The following is a 19,655-nucleotide window of genomic DNA, read 5'->3' as shown; positions in this document are numbered from 1 at the left end:
ATGCAACTTTTCTGTGTGCTAGTTTTAACTGTGAGGTTCTTAATCATGAAGATTGGCGTGTAATTTCTTACTACCATACTAATGATGTAACTGATGCAAGAATATTTGCTTGGAAAAAATTAATAAATTTTGGACATATAATGTATAAAGCTAGGTTTGAAGCCTTAGATTTGGGACATATAATGTATAAAGCTAGGTTTGAAGCCTTAGATTTGGGACATATATGTATATAAAAGCTAGATTTGAAGCCTTAGATTTGGGACATATATGTATAAAGCTAGGTTTGAAGCCTTAGATTTGGGACATATATGTATAAAGCTAGATTTGAAGCGTGTTTGTGACTTTCTATTGACTGCTTGATATCCAGAATAAGATGATCAATTTGTACATTGGAGCTATAAATACATTTTGAGCAAACTTTAGTTTAAATTCTATTGTGAACATAGTGCAAACTGTTAAATCAACAATAATTATATCAGTGTTCATTGACCTTCATATACTATGTACACCAGTATATTTAACATTTTGTTAAAAGTTCTGTAAAGGTCACAATATTCAATGACATTATCAAAATTTAGTATTCAAATCAAATTTGAAAACCAACTCATTTGTATTCATAACCATGAAATAATGAATGTATACTGTTCATTGTTATTGATTATGAAAAGTTACCAATTATATATCCACTGGCATTGAACACAATCTGACTCCTGGCAAACTTTGTTGGATATATTGAGACATTATAGATAGAGCAGGTAAGAGATTCCTATCAGAATTATCAACATTTTATTTTTGTCTGACTACAAATAACTATATCACTCAAAACAGTTGGAGCTTCCTGAATTTTATCAAAGAAAAAACATATTTCGGCTTTGAAATTGATTTGTTATGCAACAAACTCATTAAGTGTTCTGGCTGGTAATAGGCTGGAATTAATGTTGAAACTTCATCTGACAGTTCATGCAGGTGCTGCAGAAATATATTTTTGTAAAGTATGATGTAATTTTGTTGAAGTGAATAAACTGATTTCCAGAGTCAAAAGTTAGAAAATATTTTGTTAAATGTATAGTGGGTCGTATAAATAATAAGAGGATGGGAAAGGGTGTGTATGGAGTAGAGGATAAAGACTAGATCAGAAAAGGTTCATCAAGAAAGTTCAAAATCGGGATCATGGATGGCTTGGAAACTACCCAAACCAGTTATAGTTTTTGATAACTGACTTTACAGTATGAGTTTTGCTCATTGTTTAAGGCCATACAGTGATATTCTAATGTCATTTGGTCTCTATTGTCTCATTGGCAATCATACCACATCTGCCTATTTTTACATAAATTAGATATTTCTATAAAATTGTACCAGACTAACATTTCATGTTGTGACTTAAATCTTTGATGTCAGAATAAGGTCAAGGTATTACACTAAGTACTTGTGAGGTTTTTTAAATTGTTGTTCATGTGGGGTCATACCATGGATGTTCTGATTTATATCAAAATAAAAGTAAGAGCCTCATACTTGCATTTCCTAATGTACATAAGCATGTTATATTATGCAGATTTATTAAGCTTACCTGCCTCCTCAGTTTCTAAGGACATTAAAATGAAAATGCATGGATAAAAATAAAAATATGTTTTATCTGTGATTCAATACACCTTATCGCCATTTGTCCGCCATTGCTGGACATCACAAAGGTTCCCATAAAATTTTGACATTATGATAGAACGCCACAGTGGAAAAGTGATTGTTGTATGACGTCAATAGTTCAAGAGGCGCAGATTTTCTAAATAGCGATAAGGTCTATGCCAAGGGTTCAATATATTTATATGAAGTATATGCACATACTTGGAAAACATTAATATTATTGTTTGTGATTAAAAACAGAAATCAAAATAGCACTTTCCGAGTATAAGTATACAAATATATTTTCTCATAGTGTACTACATGTATAATAAATGTTCTAAAATTAAGGTTTGGTATTCCTTGCTGCCCCTCCTTTCCATTGTCTTTCAATGATATTCTATGGACAAGAATTGCAATTATGGCATCAAAAAGTTCTGTAAAATCCAATGTAGTTTAATTTCAGTTCATTTATTCTAAATACCTTTGTTTATGCCTGAAGTATAAAATATTGCATAAAATGTAAATGTACACCTATATATGTATAGTAAAATGATTAATTTGAGGGTAAAATATTTATTTAGGCTAAAAAAATCCTATGAGGAAAAGAAAAAGACAAATGTCTGTTTAATGTAACATTAGTTACAAAAGTAGGGTATGACAGTCCCTGGTAGGTAGGTAAATATTGTATATCAACTATATTGGGAACAACTTGACTTCAACTTTAATATTAAACTTGTAAAGACCAAAAAATAATCAAATTGGTTGCAGATTTTAACACCAACTGTTTAACCTTTGTAGATTTACCTACCTGGGTGGGAAAGATTTATTCAAAATTAGAAGAATCATCTTAAGAAACCTATATTTAAGTATTACCTATTTTAGCTTTAATTAATTGTGAAAGGTCAAATATATTTTTTAGAAGCATATGACCATGATGACATGCTGATGAAATAATTGTGGACTTTATTACATAATTCATTAATAACTTAAAATATTAATTAGTTGGTGTGACCTGATTACATACTTGCTTGTCGCATTTTTGTCAGCAGTCCAAAATGAATCACAGTAAAATAAGATTGCAGTTTACCTTCATAATCACAAAAAAACCCAACATTTTACAACATTTATTAAGAGTACACTATCAGAAAATATATTTTGTTTATTTGTACTCAGAAAGTGCTACTTTGATTTTGTTTTTAAACCACAAACAATAATATAAATATTTTCCAAGTATGTACATATACTTCTTATAAATATATTGACTCCTTGGGAAAAAATAACAATCAGCATAAAATATGAAAGTTTTACCATAGTACCAAAAAAAAACAGCATTTGCATTTATTGTCAATTTAGTTTAGTTATTTTATGTGGTCATGCGCTTTATTTTTCTTTGCAAATAGGGTTTTTTCTCTGTTTTGGATCTTACAGCTCTTATGTTTTTATAACTTTTCAGCTGTCTTTCTTACATTTTTTGGCTGCTTCTGTGTCTTCATGCTGCTTTCAATGTGTGTATCACACCATTGTCTTTCTTATAGTCCTGTTTTTATGAATAAACAGCTAGAAGGAATCCTAACTGACAGATGGCGGGATTCAGACAGCAAGTCAATAATTCCTATCACAGGAGGAACCAGATTTTTTATAACTTCAAAGAGGAAATTAAACAAATTAGTGCACTTTACAAACAAAGAGGGTTATTTCAGTTTGCAGAATTCTGTATTTAATTTGAAAAATTGTAGAAGTATTTCATGAAATTTTGTGCAGTAATTGTAATTTATCGCTGTCAAATTTCTGTCAAGTGTTCAGGACATGGAGGGGTAATTATATACCGCAATGGGTATGATGAGAAAACGTGATATTGTACTGCCTTAAGTAGTATAACAAGTTCTGTCAGAGGTTTAGAAAGGTTATTGTTTGATGATGGAATAACTAGCGGTTATTGATTTAATAATGTGACAATCAATTAAAATGATGTCTAATGTTGTCAAGATCCAAATGACAATGCACTGATTTTGTATCAAAAAGCAAATTATCTTCAATTTATTGACCTTTGATATGCTAAATAGTAACCTTTTAAAAGTAATTTGAAGTTAGAACTTGGAAAGTTTAAATGACAAGAGCAGACTATCAGAAGGATATGTTTCACTCTAATTAGAAAGAGCAAATGATTTGAGGAAAATGAAGTTTTGCACTCCAGTATAACCTGGTACATTTTTCATGTCAGGACCTGACTATACAGTATGGGTTTTTATACGACCGCAAAAAAATTTTGTGGTCGTATATTGGTATGACGTTGGCGTCGTCGTCGTCGTCGTCGTCGTCCGAATACACAATGGTTTTCGCACTCTAACTTTAGTTTAAGTGAATGGATCTCTATGAAATTTTACCATAAGGTTCAATACCACAATAGGAAGGTGGGGATTGATTTTGGGGGTTATGGTACCAACAGTTAAATAATTAGGGGCCAAAAAGGGGCCGAAAATAAGCATTTTTGTAACTTCCAGACATAACTTGTGTGTTATTGTATGGATCTCTTTGACATTGTACTACAAGATTCCATATCACAAAGGGTCGATGATGGGATTGATTTTGGGGTTAATTTCCTCGAAATTTTAGGAATAAGGGGCCAAAAGGGGGCAAAAAACAAGCATTTTTCTAGTTTCATGACAATAACTTGTGTGTAAGTGTATGGATCTTTCTGAAATTTTACTACAAGGTTCCATTTCGCAAAGGGAAAGCTGGAATTGAGTTTTGTGGTAATTGCCCAAAACGTTTAGTAATAAGGGGCCTAAAAAGGGGTGAAAAATAAGCATTTTTTAGTTTCTAGACAATAACTTGTGTTCAAGTGTATGGATCTCTCTAAAATTGTATTACAAGGTACCATACCACAAAGGCAAGGCTGTTATTGAGCTTGGTTAGGGGGGGTGATGAATCATAAAGGGGGGGGGGGGGTCAAAAAAGATGTAATTATTTTTTTTCGTTTAAGGAATAAGGGGAAAAAAGGTTAAAAAACTAGGGTTTCCATTTTAATAGAAAAATAATTGAGTAAAGAACATTATTTAAAAGCAGTGTAAGGTTGGTAATTCAAACTCATTTAAATATCTCACCTGCACTATGTTTGAATTATGTAAATTGGAAATTTGCCAATTATTTTAGTATAATAAACTTCATTGGAAATTTGCCAATATAAAATTTTGCTGATGAAGGTTTTTTGTTTACCTTTAGTCTGACTATGATGTCATTTTCTATTTTAATAGCCTTATGATGTAGTTAAATTTTTTTTAATACTTTTATGATGTATTTTAATGCGCTTTTATGGTTGCAAATTTATTGTTTTAATATAATAAACTCCATTGGAAATTTACCAATAGTTTGTTTATTTTTAGCTATGACTATGATGTCATTTTCTATTTAATTTTAAGGTTACAAATTAATTTCAGTTTTAAATATTATTGTAAAATGTTTGCCCAAAACATTTATTAATAAGTGGCCAAAAAAGGGGGCAAAAATAAGCATTTTTTTAGTTTCCAGACATTAACTTGTGTTCAAGTGTATGGATTTCTCTGAAATTGTACTTAAAGGTACCATACCACAAAGGGAAGTGGGTCAAAAAATTTGGGGGGGGGGGGGATTTTTTTTCCTTTTTTTTTTCTTTAAAATTTTCCATTTTAAGTTGGTTAATTCTGATCACAAAGAGAAAGTTGGAATTGAGTTTGGGGGATAATTGCTCAAATGTTTAGGAATAAGGGGCTAAAAAAGGGGTTAAAAATAAGCATTTTTTTTTAGTTTTCAACAATTAATTGTGTTTAAGTAATTGGATCTCTGTGAAATTGTACTGCAAGGTACCATACCACAAACTGAAGGCTGGGATTGAGTTTGGGGGGGCGTGATGTGTGAAAATTTTCCACTTAAAGTTGGTTAATTATTTCTGATTTAGATATAAAAGCAAATAATAATGATGTGGTTTGATTTTATCAAAAACTTAAATTGAAGTTATGTATATTGTAAATTTAGGTTACATTGGAATTTAAGAATTGGCTTTGGGGTAGGGTTATGGCTCAAACCTTTAAATAATAAGGGAAAAAAAGGTGAAAAAACAAGGGTTTCCAGGTTAATAGACAAATAAGTACAAAACATTATTTAAAAGCAGTGTAAGGTTGGTAATTCAAACTCATTTAAATATCTCACTTACACTGCTTTTAAATTATGTAAATTGGAAATTTGCCAATAACTTTATTGTTAATAAATGCATTGGAAATTTGCCAACAATTTTAGTATAATAAACTTCATTGGAAATTTGCCAATATAAAATTTTGCTGATGAAGGTTTTTTGTTTACCTTTAGCCTTGACTATGAAGTCATTTTCTATTTTTATAGCCTTATGATGTAGTTGAATTATTTAATACTTTTGTTTAAATGGGGTTTTATGGTTGCAAATTTATTGTTTTAGTTTAATAAACTCCATTTAAAATTTGGTAATAAAAAAAAATTTTGTTTATTTTTAGCTATGATTATGATGTCATTTTCTATTTTACTTTATGGTTGCAAAGAAATTTTTATTTTTAGATATTACTGTTAAATGATGCTGATTAAGGTTTTTGCTATGTTTAGCCATGACTATGATGTCATTTTCTATTTTAATATCTGTCATGATGTATTTAAATGGGCTTTTATGGTTACAAAGGAATTTTATTTTTAGATATTACTGTAAAATGTTGCTGATTAAGGATTTTGTTTATTTTTAGCCATGACTATGATGTCATTTTCTATTTTAATACCTTTATTATGTAATTTCCATTTTTAGATATTACTGTTAAATGATGCTGATTGAGGGTTTGAATGCTGGGATTGATTTTGGGGGTAATTGCCTCCAAATTTTAGGAATTAGGGGGCAAAAAACAAGCATTTTTCTAGTTTCATGACAATAACTTGTGTGTAAGTGTATGGATATTTATGAAATTGTACTACAAGGTTCCATATCACAAAGGGAAAGCTGGAATTGAGTTTGGGGGTACTTGCCCAAAACGTTTAGGAATAAGGGGCCAAAAATAAGCATTTTTCTAGTTTCCAGATAATAACTTGTGTTCAAGTGAATGGATCTCACTGAAATTGTACTGCAAGGTACCATACCACAAAGGGAAGGCTGGGATTGTTTTTGGGGGTAATTGTCTCAAAATGTTAGGAATTAGGGGCCATAAAGGGGCAAAAAAACAAGCATTTTTCTAGTTTCATGACAATAACTTGTGTGTTAGTATGTGGATCTTTATGACATTGTACTGCAAGGTTCCATATCACAAAGGGAAAGCTTGGTTTGAGTTTGGGGGTAATTGCCCTAAACTTTTAGGAATTTGGGGCCAAAAAGGTGCAAAAAACCCAAGCATTTTTCTAGTTTCCAGACAATAATTTGTGTTCAAGTGTATGGATCTCTCTGAAATTGTACTGCAAGGTACCATACCACAAAGGGAAGCCTGGGATTGAGTTTGGGGGGGGGGGGGGGGGGGGGGGGGGGTGATGAATCATAAGGGGGTTTCAAAAAATTTGGGGGGGGGATTTTTTTTCCCTTTTTTTTCTTTAAAATTTTTCATTTTAAATTGGTTATTTCTGATTTATATATAAAAGCAAATAATAATGATATGGTTTGAATAGGTAAATTAAAAAATTTTAAGTTCTTAGACTACTTTCATTCTGTGTGAGAAACCTATGCTGTGTCAAATATTTAATTACAATCCAAATTCAGTGCTGTATCAAGCTTGAATGTTGTGTCCATACTTGCCCCAACTGTTCAGGGTTCAACCTCTGCGGTCGTATCAAGCTGCGCCCCAGCGGAGCATTTTATTCTCATTGTGGAAGGCTGCTTCAGCTTACTGTGACTTGTAATTGTTCTTATCTTTGCTATTTGAACTTTGGTGGATAGTTGTCTCATTGGCAATCATACCACACCTCCTTTTTGTGGAGCCTTCGACTTTTGTCGAAAAAGCGAGACATAGCGATCCTACATTCCGTCGTCGTCGTCGGCGGCGTCCACAAATATTCACTCTGTGGTTAAAGTTTTTGAAATTTTAATAACTTTCTTAAACTATCCTGGATTTCTACCAAACTTGGACAGAAGCTTGTTTATGATCATAAGATAATATTCAAAAGTAAATTTTGTAAAAAAAAAATTCCAATTTTTCCGTATTTTACTTATAAATGGACTTAGTTTTTCTGCCAAGAAACATAACATTCACTCTGTGGTTAAAGTTTTTGAAATTTTAATAACTTTCTTAAACTATCCTGGATTTCTACCAAACTTGGACAGAAGCTTGTTTATGATCATAAGATAATATTCAAAAGTAAATTTTGTAAAAAAAAAAATTCGATTTTTTCCGTATTTTACTTATAAATGGACTTAGTTTTTCTGCCAAGAAACATTACATTCACTCTGTGGTTAAAGTTTTTGAAATTTTAATAACTTTCTTAAACTATCCTGGATTTCTACCAAACTTGGAAAGAAGCTTGTTTATGATCAAAAGATAGTATCCAGAAGTAAATTTTGTAAAAAAAAAATTCCATTTTTTCTGTATTTTACTTATAAATGGACTTAGTTTTTCTGCCATGAAACATTACATTCACTCTGTGGTTAAAGTTTTTGAAATTTTAATAACTTTCTTAAACTATCCTGGATTTCTACCAAACTTGGAAAGAACCTTGTTTATGATCAAAAGATAGTATCCAGAAGTAAATTTTGTAAAAAAGTAAAAAATAAATTCCATTTTTTCCTTATTTTACTTGTAAATGGACTTAGTTTTTCTTCCAGTTAACATTACATACAGTCTGCACTTTAAGTTTTTAAAACATTTATTAGATTGATAAACTATCCTGGATTTTTACCAAACTTGGACAGAAGCTACTTACAATCAAAAGATAGTATAGAGAGGAATATTTTTATTAATTTTTTTCCTCATTTTTGTTGAGCCTGCGATTAACAGCAAAAGTAGGCGAGACACTGGGTTCCGCGGAACCCTTACGAATTTTTGGAAAGTTTGCTGTAGATTGCTATAGCAAAAACTTTCCTAAGGCATCGGCCTCAAACCGGAAGTGACAGACTATCTTACTTGAGGATGTGTGTTCTACTCCGAGATAATGTAGTACTGGTGTTTGACAACTAATTCTAGGAAGATGCTTTTGAAATTTTGAGTTACTTCTTTTTTGATTAGCTTACAGTTTGAATTAAAATGTACTGAATGTTCACTCGGTTTTCAGTAATGATCATAGGATTGTAAAACAAATCAAATGAAATATAGCGGGAGTCCCTCTGGATCAGCCCTACCCCCTCCTGTTTGAGAACTTGTAAACTGTTGAGATCCCCACCCCTAAACCATATATATTCTTGTACGGGACAACAAAAACCAATCAAATGAAATAAAAGACAAGTCCCCTGGGGTCACTCCCACCCCATTCCTGTTTAAGAACTTGTAAACGGTTGAGATCACCACCCATAAACCATATATATTCTTGTATGGGACAATTAAACAAATCATATGAAATATAGAGGAAGTCCACAGGGGTCACCCCACCCCCCTTCTTTTTGAAAACTTGTAAACGGTCGTGATCCCCACCCCTAAACCATATATATTCTTGTATGGGACAATAAAACAAATCAAACGAAATATAGAGGGAGTCCCTGGGTGTCACCACCACCCCATCCTGTTTTGAGAACTTTTTAACGGTCAAGATCCCCACCCCGAAACCATATATATTCTTGTATGGGACAATAAAACAAATCAAATGAAATAAAAGGTGAATCCCCTGGGGTCACTCCTATCCCCTTCCTGGGAATGACTAATTATCGGAGCTTTGTTTGGGAGACTTCCTAACAGCACCATGTTACAATTATTTCTTGTATTAAGTAATTTTTTTTTAAAACACCCAATCTACACATTTACAACCTATTTGAAATATTACACATCTACTGTTGCAAACTTTCCACAGGTGCTATCCAGCACTTTTATGTATTCTGTATCATACATATAACTTTCAAGTTCTCCATCAGAATATATTTAGAAACTTGTTGCTGTCTCATTGAAATTTAACTCCTGTAAGAATAAATTTATCTTTATCTATTTCATTATTATTGTGTTGGTATATATATATATGTGCTAAAGAAAGAAACCAGTGAGATATCTGACCAAGTTTTCTGTTGTTGGGAGTTCTCATTGAACCAGAAAGTTTTGAGGTGTTTTATAAACTTGTGTTGGTATTGAGTTTACGTTTTGATGTCAAAATATTTGAGAACTTTTAGAAAATGTCCTGAAAAGGTGTGCTAGACACTGCTAGTTATTTTTAAGGTAAACATATACCAAGTGCCAAAAACATGAAAGACTAGACTGAACTTCTCCTTACAATTTTTCAGGTGTCGAGGATTTGAATAAAATCTGGGTTAAAGAGGTGCTTGGGGTTGTTCACAGGATGTTCGCCACATTTACATGGTTTGTCGCTTGACAAATATGCAATGACTGATCTTCATTGTTTTACAGGAAACAAAGGACTCATTACAGATTTTCAATGAAGATAAAATTCTTGGGTTATTTTTCTCCAGCGGTTTTGTTCAGTGCAGATAACAGTCAAATTTATGCATGGTTTATTTCTTTTAATGATATAAGGGCAGTTGTTAATTTTTCTATACTTTTCTCACAGACAAAAAAAAATGGTTGTAAATGTCTACATAAGTAAAACAAAGTGTCCATTGTTGTTAATTTACCTACAAAGTGTAAACTTCTTTTTATATCCACACAAGGTAAACACATAAAGTACAAGTTAAAGTGACATATTGGACAATATTTATACTGTTTCTTTTTATACCAAGAAGCTGAAGGCTTATGAAAGCTAAATGGAACTGGGGAGGGTTTTGATGCATTGGATTATGGTTATTTTGAACTAATTTTGAACTTACCAAAGAATGATGCATGATAAAATTATCTATTCTGTATTAAAAGCTGTTTTCAACAAACAAAAAACAGTTGTTTATTGTGTACAATAAACAAGTTGTTTTTTGAAGCTGTTGATTACATTGATTGATTCATTTGTTTATTTGTTATTATCATGATCATGATATCTGAAAAAGTGCCAGATGTGTAAACAGGTTATGGTTTATGATATAAGGGAAATAACTCTGACAAGTTCAGTGATGTGGCAGATTTTTGACACTGATTCCAGGTTTTTGTTGTTTGATTCAGTTAAATTTTTTAAACACCAGACATGTTTACATGTTTAAGAATTCTGATGACTAATAAATGTTACCTATAAATACTATCAGATGCATAACTTGTGCTTATTTTCGACACCCAACAGAGCAGTAAGAATTTATGCAATCAAAAAATGAAAGTAGATAGGTGCCAAATCTGCCAAAAATTATCATCATATCCATGTTTAATATGTTATCTTAGCTTGATTGATAATAACTTTGTGTAAAATTTTGTAATTATAATTAATGATTACATTACTGACAAACATTCCGTTGTGTATATTTTGTCTGAAGTAAGTTTAATATGTTTGTCTAATCTATAATTAGAAAAACTGTGATGGTTGATATTGACAATCAGCCAAGGAGATATTGGGGCAGTTTTATGAGGATATTATGCAATATTAGAGAATAAGATTTGGCAATTTTAAATGTTTCAAAATATCATGGTTTTATATTAAAATTATGTAACATGTAGAATTGATAAAAGTTATAAATCTTCTGCCAGATGAATGAAGTTATTGACATTTAGACTGTATTTAATACTGGTAAATGGCCACATTTTTCAAACTGAGATTGTGCATATTCTCACATAGTTATTTTTTTCAATTTTTAAATTCTTTTTCAACACACATTTTCAGGTGAATATTGTAAGTTATGTTTTCAAGCAAGGAATAAGTCTTGCCCTTAATGTTAAAGTCTTGAGTTTTATTTCTCATCTCTGTTTTTGTCATTCTCTCTTTACTGTTTTTGTCGATAGCATGATCGAGTTTATATATATATATATATATGTTCGATCTTCATACCTAATAAATCTTGTACTGTGTTACAACTCTAGATTCTACTGACGAGGAAAGGTAACACTAGGCCACAGAAAGCTGAATTTTTAGTTCAGTCTAGGTGGCCGAGTGGTCAAGAGCGCTGGACACAGTGCAGGCGGTGTTGTCACAATATCCCAATAGCATGAGTTCGAATTCCGGCGAGAGAAGAACAAAAGATTTGCTTCCGCAAATTTGCTGATTAAAAATTGTTATGCTGATATTTAGAGTAATTATGTTTATCGCTATTCTACGAAATTTTCCTTTGATCTTACTGACTGATAACTTCTTTTCTCAGCAGAGTAGAGTGATATGAAAAATTATCGCTAGAAACTAAGGGCGCACGTGCCTGTTGTCAATGAAATTAACACTCTAGTCATAGGTAAAATAGCGATAAACAGATTATCATTGGTCATCTCAACTCAATTCCTTTTCTCACTTTCGCCGTACCGGCTCAAGCGAGAAAATCAATCTCGTTCAGATAACCAACGTTAATCTATAAATATATATATATAGAAGTCTATAAAAAGGACCAACCAGCAAATTTAATATGTACTGGATCGTCTAGAATAGACGATACTGCGCAGATATGGAAAAAATCATATTAAGTCGAAAGATTTGCACAATGGTACTAATATAAGATGGTAATATACGAAGATGATGTTATAAAATCGTGTTGACAAATATTTCAGCTTAACAAATAGCCTTCGTCAGTGTCAATGATTTTTTATATGTTCATAAGAAACATTTGTAAAGAATATATGTATCATCATCATGTTCCCACATATATTTCCTTTGCTGACTAGTAGCTTTAAACGATGTCATTGTACATTTTTGGTTCATTATTTGACTGATAATCACAAAATGAACTGGTTACTTGTAATCTGTTTCCTTCTATAAGAATTACTGTTTATGCAATATAATAATTTTATCCCTTTTGTTTTCAGGTTGGAACACCAACGAAGACAGAAAACCAACAATTTATCTTTGAAACTCCTGAAATGCCAACACAGGATTATGATGTACCTCCAACACGTCCTCAACCAATAGAAGGTCAGGAGAATTATGATACCCCACCAAAACTCAACAGCCAAAGTAGTTTTGAACAATTGGATTACGACACTCCCCCACAACAGAAAAATTTCCAACACAATCAAGAAAACAATCAAATGACACCACAGAATTTATTTCCAACAGAATTCTATGATGTTCCAACATCACTATCCAATCGTTCCAGCATTATGTCAAACTTATCCCACCTTTCTCATTTATCCAATGAATCATTTTCATCCAGTAGTGCTTCAAACAAAAGTAGTGGTAGATGTCAAGGATCCAATCAGGAAAGCATGACTGATTCGGCTCGCTCAAGCATGGATATTTCACCACATGACTTTTATGATGTACCTCCATCAAGACTGCAAGCTTTGCCTTTCAATCATCATAAACAACCATCAGCTGATTCAGGATTGGACATGTATGATTCTCCACAAAAACAGAAATCTGTTACAGATTCCATGGAGGATTATGATGTACCAAAAGCAGATTATGACATCCCTAAATCTCACAGTGATTCTTTTCTCAGTCCTGGAAAGCACACTGAAAATGCTTATGACATTGCTGATCAATCCTCAGTCATTGAACATGATATAGATGATATATATGATGTACCGAAAAGTAATACACTTGTGCGTAAAAATGAAAAGAACTTTCTTTCTGATGAGCTTGATGGTAAATCTAGGAGAAGAGAAAAATCTGGGGACAGAACTCTTACTAGGGGAGAGAGATGTGGTGGTGTGTATGACATTCCGCCGCAAGTGACAAGGGATTCCATGTTTTCCTCGAAATCGGATTCATCTGAAAGTACAGATGAAGGATACAGGTTGTCAATTTGTAGTTTGGACTCCAGAAATTCTGACATTCCAATTTATGATGAATTGCCATATGATCTTGATGCAGCCATGGATTTGATGGTTAAACTGCAACAAGATGTGCAAAAGGCTACAACAAAATTGTGTAGCTTTATAAGTAGTAGTTGGCGAAGGAAAGATGAATTGGAACCAAATTTGTACAATATTAAATCAGCATGTACTAAAGTGAAAGCAACTTTGGAAGAATTTCTTGAATTTGCCCAAGGTACATTAGCAAACTCTGCTAAACTACCAGAAAAGAAACTCATTAATAAACTGACAAAACAATTATGTCCATTGTTACAAAATCTGGAACAAATCAAGTCATGTTTAAAAAATCTTGAATTGATCAGTTGGCAGTTATCTAGTCTGGTGTCAAATGATGCTTCAATAGATGATGATTTAGGCAAAATTGCATTAATTTCAAAAGATCTCACAAGTGATGTTAAAAAGATGGTGTCCCTCATTCATGGAAACTCTACATTACTGTTCAAAAGAGCTCAGGACTCAAATCATAGTATTTCAACACCACCAAAGCCACCAGTGGCTCAGAAACCAACTGTTTTGCCAAAACCAAGTATTACTAATGTTCAAGGCCGACCACTGCCTCTTCCACCAAGACCGCTGCCACCAACACCAACAGATAAAAAATCAATGAGTTTTGATTCAAAGACTGCTTCTGTTGAATTTAAACGGGATTCTGGAGATTTAAGAAGGTTATCTGAAGAGTTCAAACAAATGTCTTTGGATTCTTATACAGCACAAGATAAAGTAAAAGATGAGAATGAAATTATCGAAGAATACGATTACGTTCATTTAGATTCGCCTGATGGTTCTGATGTTTCTAAGACAAAAATAGATAAGTCAAATTTGGAGCAGCAAAACCTTCATCCTGATTTGGATGATAAACCTGTGAAAGAAACGTCCCCAATGAGAGAATTAACGCCTCCTAAAATTGGAAGTCGTTCAGTCTCACCGATGCGAGAAGATTCTCCATCAAAACAATTCATGAAGAAATCAAATAGCATGGATGATATATTATCCAACAAAAGTAGTCCTGAACCATTATTTGTGAAAACACCAGTTGACAGAAATTTCAAACTAACATCGCCAACTTCCCTACCATCGACAATCAAACTAGATCCAAATGATAAACAAGTTGTGTGTTATTATTCAAGTCAGTTAGATACTCATTCAACTTTACTGACGAATGCTGTCGATGCATTCTTTTCTTGTATTGAATGTGGACAGGGACCAAAAGTATTTATATCAAACAGTAAATTTGTTGTTGTTTCAGCTCATAAACTTGTATATATTGGGGACACACTACATAGAAATCTGATGAATATTGAAGTTAGAAATAAGATAATGCATTGTGCAAATCATTTATGTGATATTCTCAAATTGACAGTTTCTGCGACTAAAACTGCAGCATTACAATACCCTTCTATTCCTGCAGTGCAGGAAATGGTGGATAAAGTTGTTGATGTTTCACATGCTGCATATGAACTGAAACTTGTGATAGGACAGGCATCTGCTTTATAGTGCTCTATATATATCTTTATACAATGCTTAGGTAAATGATTTTGAAATGTTATAAGTTATAACTACCAGTATTCTCTTGAATTATAAGGTTGTTATTAGAAATAGGCAATAAAATCATTAATTTCAGCACTTAAAATGGCTGAAATGAAAAATGAAAACAAAACTTAATTTCTTATGTAGAAATTTAAAAAAGGGGACATATTTTACAATATTGTAGTATTTCATCAATTTTTAAGACTTTATGGCTACTGGCCTTCTCCAGTTGTGTCATCATAGTCAACAGCATGGTATACAATCTAAATGCATTGTAAAAAGTGACTTGTCTACCATGAAGGTTAGAAAGATAACACAGAAAGAAGCCAGTGGCTTAATTACTACAATGGTTTAATTTTAACATGAATTTGTGAATTTATATATATTTTTCATTTTGAAATAATGAGTTATTTCCCTTTTGGACACTTTGGTTTTGTACTGTTTATTATGACACAGTCTGATTATAATCATCTGCCAAATATTTTATAGAAATACTGGTACTTACAATACTTTTTTATCAAAAATTACATTTTGGTTTTCGTGGTCATTCAAAGTCCTTTAGAAGGAAACAAAATAATTTTGATTTGAACTAAAGTTTTGTTAATTTTCAGTAACATATCAGTTTAAATTTGTAATTCACTCTTCAAAGGTGCTCACAAACAATGATAACATCAAGCATTTTATATTAATGCTCATTAAAATTACCTCTTGGATTGGGTCAGTGGTTAGAGCAGTACAGTTATTTTGTAAAAGGTATGTTATTCAGAAATGATCTCATTTATATTATAATTTGTAAATTTAAAAATCATACAGATTGTAGTAAATTGCATCAGAAAGTGCTATTTTAATTGATATTTATTTATGACAAATTTTTCAAATGAAATGATTTAGGATAGTACATGTTTAATCAACTACAATGATTATATAACTTGTATGTATTCACTTAGATTAAACCGAAGTAATTTTCTTCCTAGAAAACATAAATTAAGTCAACTTATTTTTCATTGTTGATATATTGTTCCAACTGGGAAGAAAGTTATTTTAAAAATTTATGTAAAATAGGAAAAGGAATTGTAAAAATTCTAATTTATTTATGATTATTGCTATATTAGTTCTAGCTGATAATTTTTGTTTCTTTATATCTTAGGCCATTTCTTTATCTAAGCAGCAGGTCTGCAATGTGGTTTAATGTGAATAAACTTATTAGTTTGAAAAAAAAAACAGCTTTCTTGTCAGAAATGTTTACACCAGCATTGCACATTCGTCATGCCCTTATCCATATTCATATTGAAATGGCCTTAGAAAGAAAAGATTTTTGGTATTGGCTTACTTAATGTTGTGTTTATACAAGATCTGCTCAGATGTATCACTTAAAAGGTATATCCTAGATTTAAAACAAAGATCTACTATGACATTATGATTGCTTTATGTTCATAGTTTTTTTCCAATTAAAGGGTTTTTTCCAATTGTTCATAAAACTTTTTAATGAAAGTCAGTTCTAGTTTTGTTGAAAGTGTAATCATCGTTTAATTCAAATTGGATTCACAAAATTTTAAAGTTTCAAATGTTCTCTAATTAGAGCTATTTCTGACAAAATTTATGCATGAAACATGTAAGGTTCTGTATAAAACTTTCTATTGATGGTTTGGAATTCTATGTTGCTTTTAAAGCTTGAAGGATGGTTTTGTATCAGTTATTATCTTAATATAGTTAGAAATCAAAGGAAGAACAGTATCCTCTGTCTGCAGTTTAATTTACAATTAATGAATACTCTGGAGATAAGTCAATCATGTTTTATTGGTTAACTTCAACATTAAGCAAAACTTTATGCTTTTGAAACATTTATACATTTTATACAGTAATACTATGCAAGTAAATTAACAAAAAAATAGGCATCCTCCAAATTTGTGGTAGTTAGTCAAAGTTTTACCTCACTGCTTTTAATTTTTTGGTCTTTCTAAAATCTATAACAAGAAACAAATCTGCTTGTAATGTCATCTGGGAAAAAAAATTACTTGAATTCTTGTGTCATTTCTGTTCAGAAATTTATTATTTAACTGATTAGAGGTATCAGTATATTTAGATATTTATTAGCAAAGAAGTTTTTTCATAGTTTGCTCATCAAACGCATGCCCCTAGAATCAGACAAGTACAAGATATTTTTGAAATGCAATTTCTAACTTTAAAGGAATATATTTCATGGGATTAAATCATCTACCACAAACCTGGAAATAGTTTATTTTAACAGACAATCATATATTAACTCTGTACTCAGATTAACAGGTTCTGTTGACTACCCAAGAAAGTATAGATTGTAACCATTTATAAAACTCAGTTCCTCATGACCTGAGTAGAAATTATTGTCATTTCTGTTTTGATTATAATAGTATTCTATTAATACAGAAATGACATCAGACAAACTTACATGCCTTTATATTTAAACCAATCAAATTTATGCAACAAATTTTTAAACCAAAATAATATATATTGTTTGTATAATAGGAATATCTTGTCAAATTTTATGTTTATTCAGTCAATAAAGTACAAATAATCAAAACAATTAACACTGATATTTGACATTTAACTACTGCTTTGGATCATCATATTTCTTGTCATTTTCCCCATCTTCTTTAAATCATTGATATTATTTTGTTAACTTTGTGTAACATTAGCAGATACAATACATCAATAGACTACCAATGAAATCTTGTTGAATGATTATTAATGACCATTTAGTGCCTTGATACAACTGTTTATCATGTGTCTATGACAAGTATAAATTGCATATACATAACTATTAAATATTTATAATTGTGCATTGTTTTCATTATTTTCTACATGTGACTCTTACCAATAACAAGGTCATATTTTATGGAGATTGATTGATTGTTGCATGCTCAATGTCCAGTGGCAATTATTTCATGTATATTCAGGATGGACAAGAAAACATTAACAAATAAAACAGTACATAGAATCTGCAAGGTGGAACAACAGGGATAAAAGGCTGGAAATTTGGACTGCCACTGAAATACAAGGATATATTGGATAGATTTTTTAAGGCAGAAATTTTGTCAACTGACCCCGACCTCATTTTAAGTTTTTTTTAGTGGTTAGGTCCCTCTCTCTGATACCTTACTTTAATCAATAGGTCAATCATAATTGGTGTATGGAATGATTGCTAAGTGTACATGTCTGTCTGGCAAAGTTCATCTGACCTTGAACTAATTTACTTAGATCATAGATAATGTTAAATTTATGTGATACTTGTAGTAAAAACTTTTATCTTGAAGACTTCCAACATAAATTCAGTCATGATCAGTAAAGCAGGCGAGACATTTTAGCATGTGCACTCTTGTAATATGTATAAAAGGATAACAGTTATCTCTAAAAATAAATTACAGTACAACAGACCTCACCAAGCAGACAGCGGACTCTACTTTAAAAAATAAACATCCAAACAAAGACAAAATGACAATGAACAACACACAGGTCTAGATAGCCTGACTTTATACCCACATGTGGTGGGATTATACCAGTTTTATTTCAGCAAAACCTACCAATGTGCTTTCTCAATCCATGTTGGAAAAGTTCTAGAACAACAAAAAATAAACTCCAAAATAAAACATTTTTTCTCTCACCAGAGTAACATAGAGTAATTTTTGTGGAGTTTCTAACAATGGAAACAGAAGTACAAAATATCAGTTATGGTGAGTCAATCTTGGACAAGTGGGCTGAAATTAAAAAGTTGCAGAAGCACATACATGTCATTTTGCCTGGGAAAAGAAACAAAAAAAAACCATGTAGATTGGAAAAATGACTTTCTTAAAGATCACATTGACTTAAAATTTAGAAGATAACTCTTTGTACAGGCATGACTTAAATTGTATACAGTTATGTGTTATACAATTCTGAAATTGAAGTACAAAAGAAAAATCTTTAATGGTGAGCACAATATATTTGTTTATGAATAATGATTTGAGATAAATGAAATATGAATATAAAAATAAAATGCTCCGCTGGGGCGCATCTTGATACGACCGCAGAGGTCGAACCCTGAACAGTTGGGGCAAGTATAGACACAACATTCAAGCTTGATACAGCACTGAATTTGGATTGTAATTAAATATTTGACACAGCATAGGTTTCTCGCACAGAATGAAAGTGGTCTAAGAACTTAAAAATTTTTAATTTACCTATTCAAACCATATCATTATTATTTGCTTTTATATATAAATCAGAAATAACCAATTTAAAATGGAAAATTTTAAAGAAAAAAAAGGAAAAAAAAATCCCCCCCAATTTTTTTAACCCCCTTATGATTCATCATCCCCAAACTCAATCCCAGCTTTCCCTTTGTGGTATGGTACCTTGCAGTATAATTTCAATTTCAGAGAGATCCATACACTTGAACACAAGTTAATGTCTGGAAACTAGAAAAATGCTTGTTTTTTGGCCCCTTTTTGGCCCCAAATTCCTAAACGTTTAGGGCATTTACCCCCAAACTCAAACCCAGCTTTC

At 31.6% G+C, this 19,655-nt stretch overlaps 1 protein-coding gene across 3 annotated transcripts in view; it reads left to right on the top strand.

Annotated features, from left to right (window-relative positions):
- The window catches only part of LOC127703041 (breast cancer anti-estrogen resistance protein 1-like), a 60,149-nt gene extending 42,196 nt beyond the window's left edge, over window positions 1-17,953 (top strand). For 2 of the 3 annotated variants that reach the window (XM_052207430.1, XM_052207429.1), the window contains exon 3: window positions 12,600-17,953. In XM_052207430.1, coding sequence (XP_052063390.1) covers window positions 12,600-15,104 — 2,505 coding nt within the window. In that variant the 3' untranslated portion in view covers window positions 15,105-17,953. Of the gene's footprint in view, window positions 1-682; window positions 756-12,599 lie in introns of those variants that run through there. The other variant, XM_052207431.1, reaches the window with a different exon arrangement.
- Window positions 17,954-19,655: the final 1,702 nt, after the last annotated feature.

Source organism: Mytilus californianus, unplaced genomic scaffold, assembly GCF_021869535.1.
Source record: "Mytilus californianus isolate M0D057914Y unplaced genomic scaffold, xbMytCali1.0.p SCAF_5, whole genome shotgun sequence".
Taxonomy (NCBI): domain Eukaryota; kingdom Metazoa; phylum Mollusca; class Bivalvia; order Mytilida; family Mytilidae; genus Mytilus; species Mytilus californianus.
The sequence above is the reverse complement of the archived record's forward strand: the minus strand, read 5'-3'. Positions and strand labels throughout refer to the sequence as shown.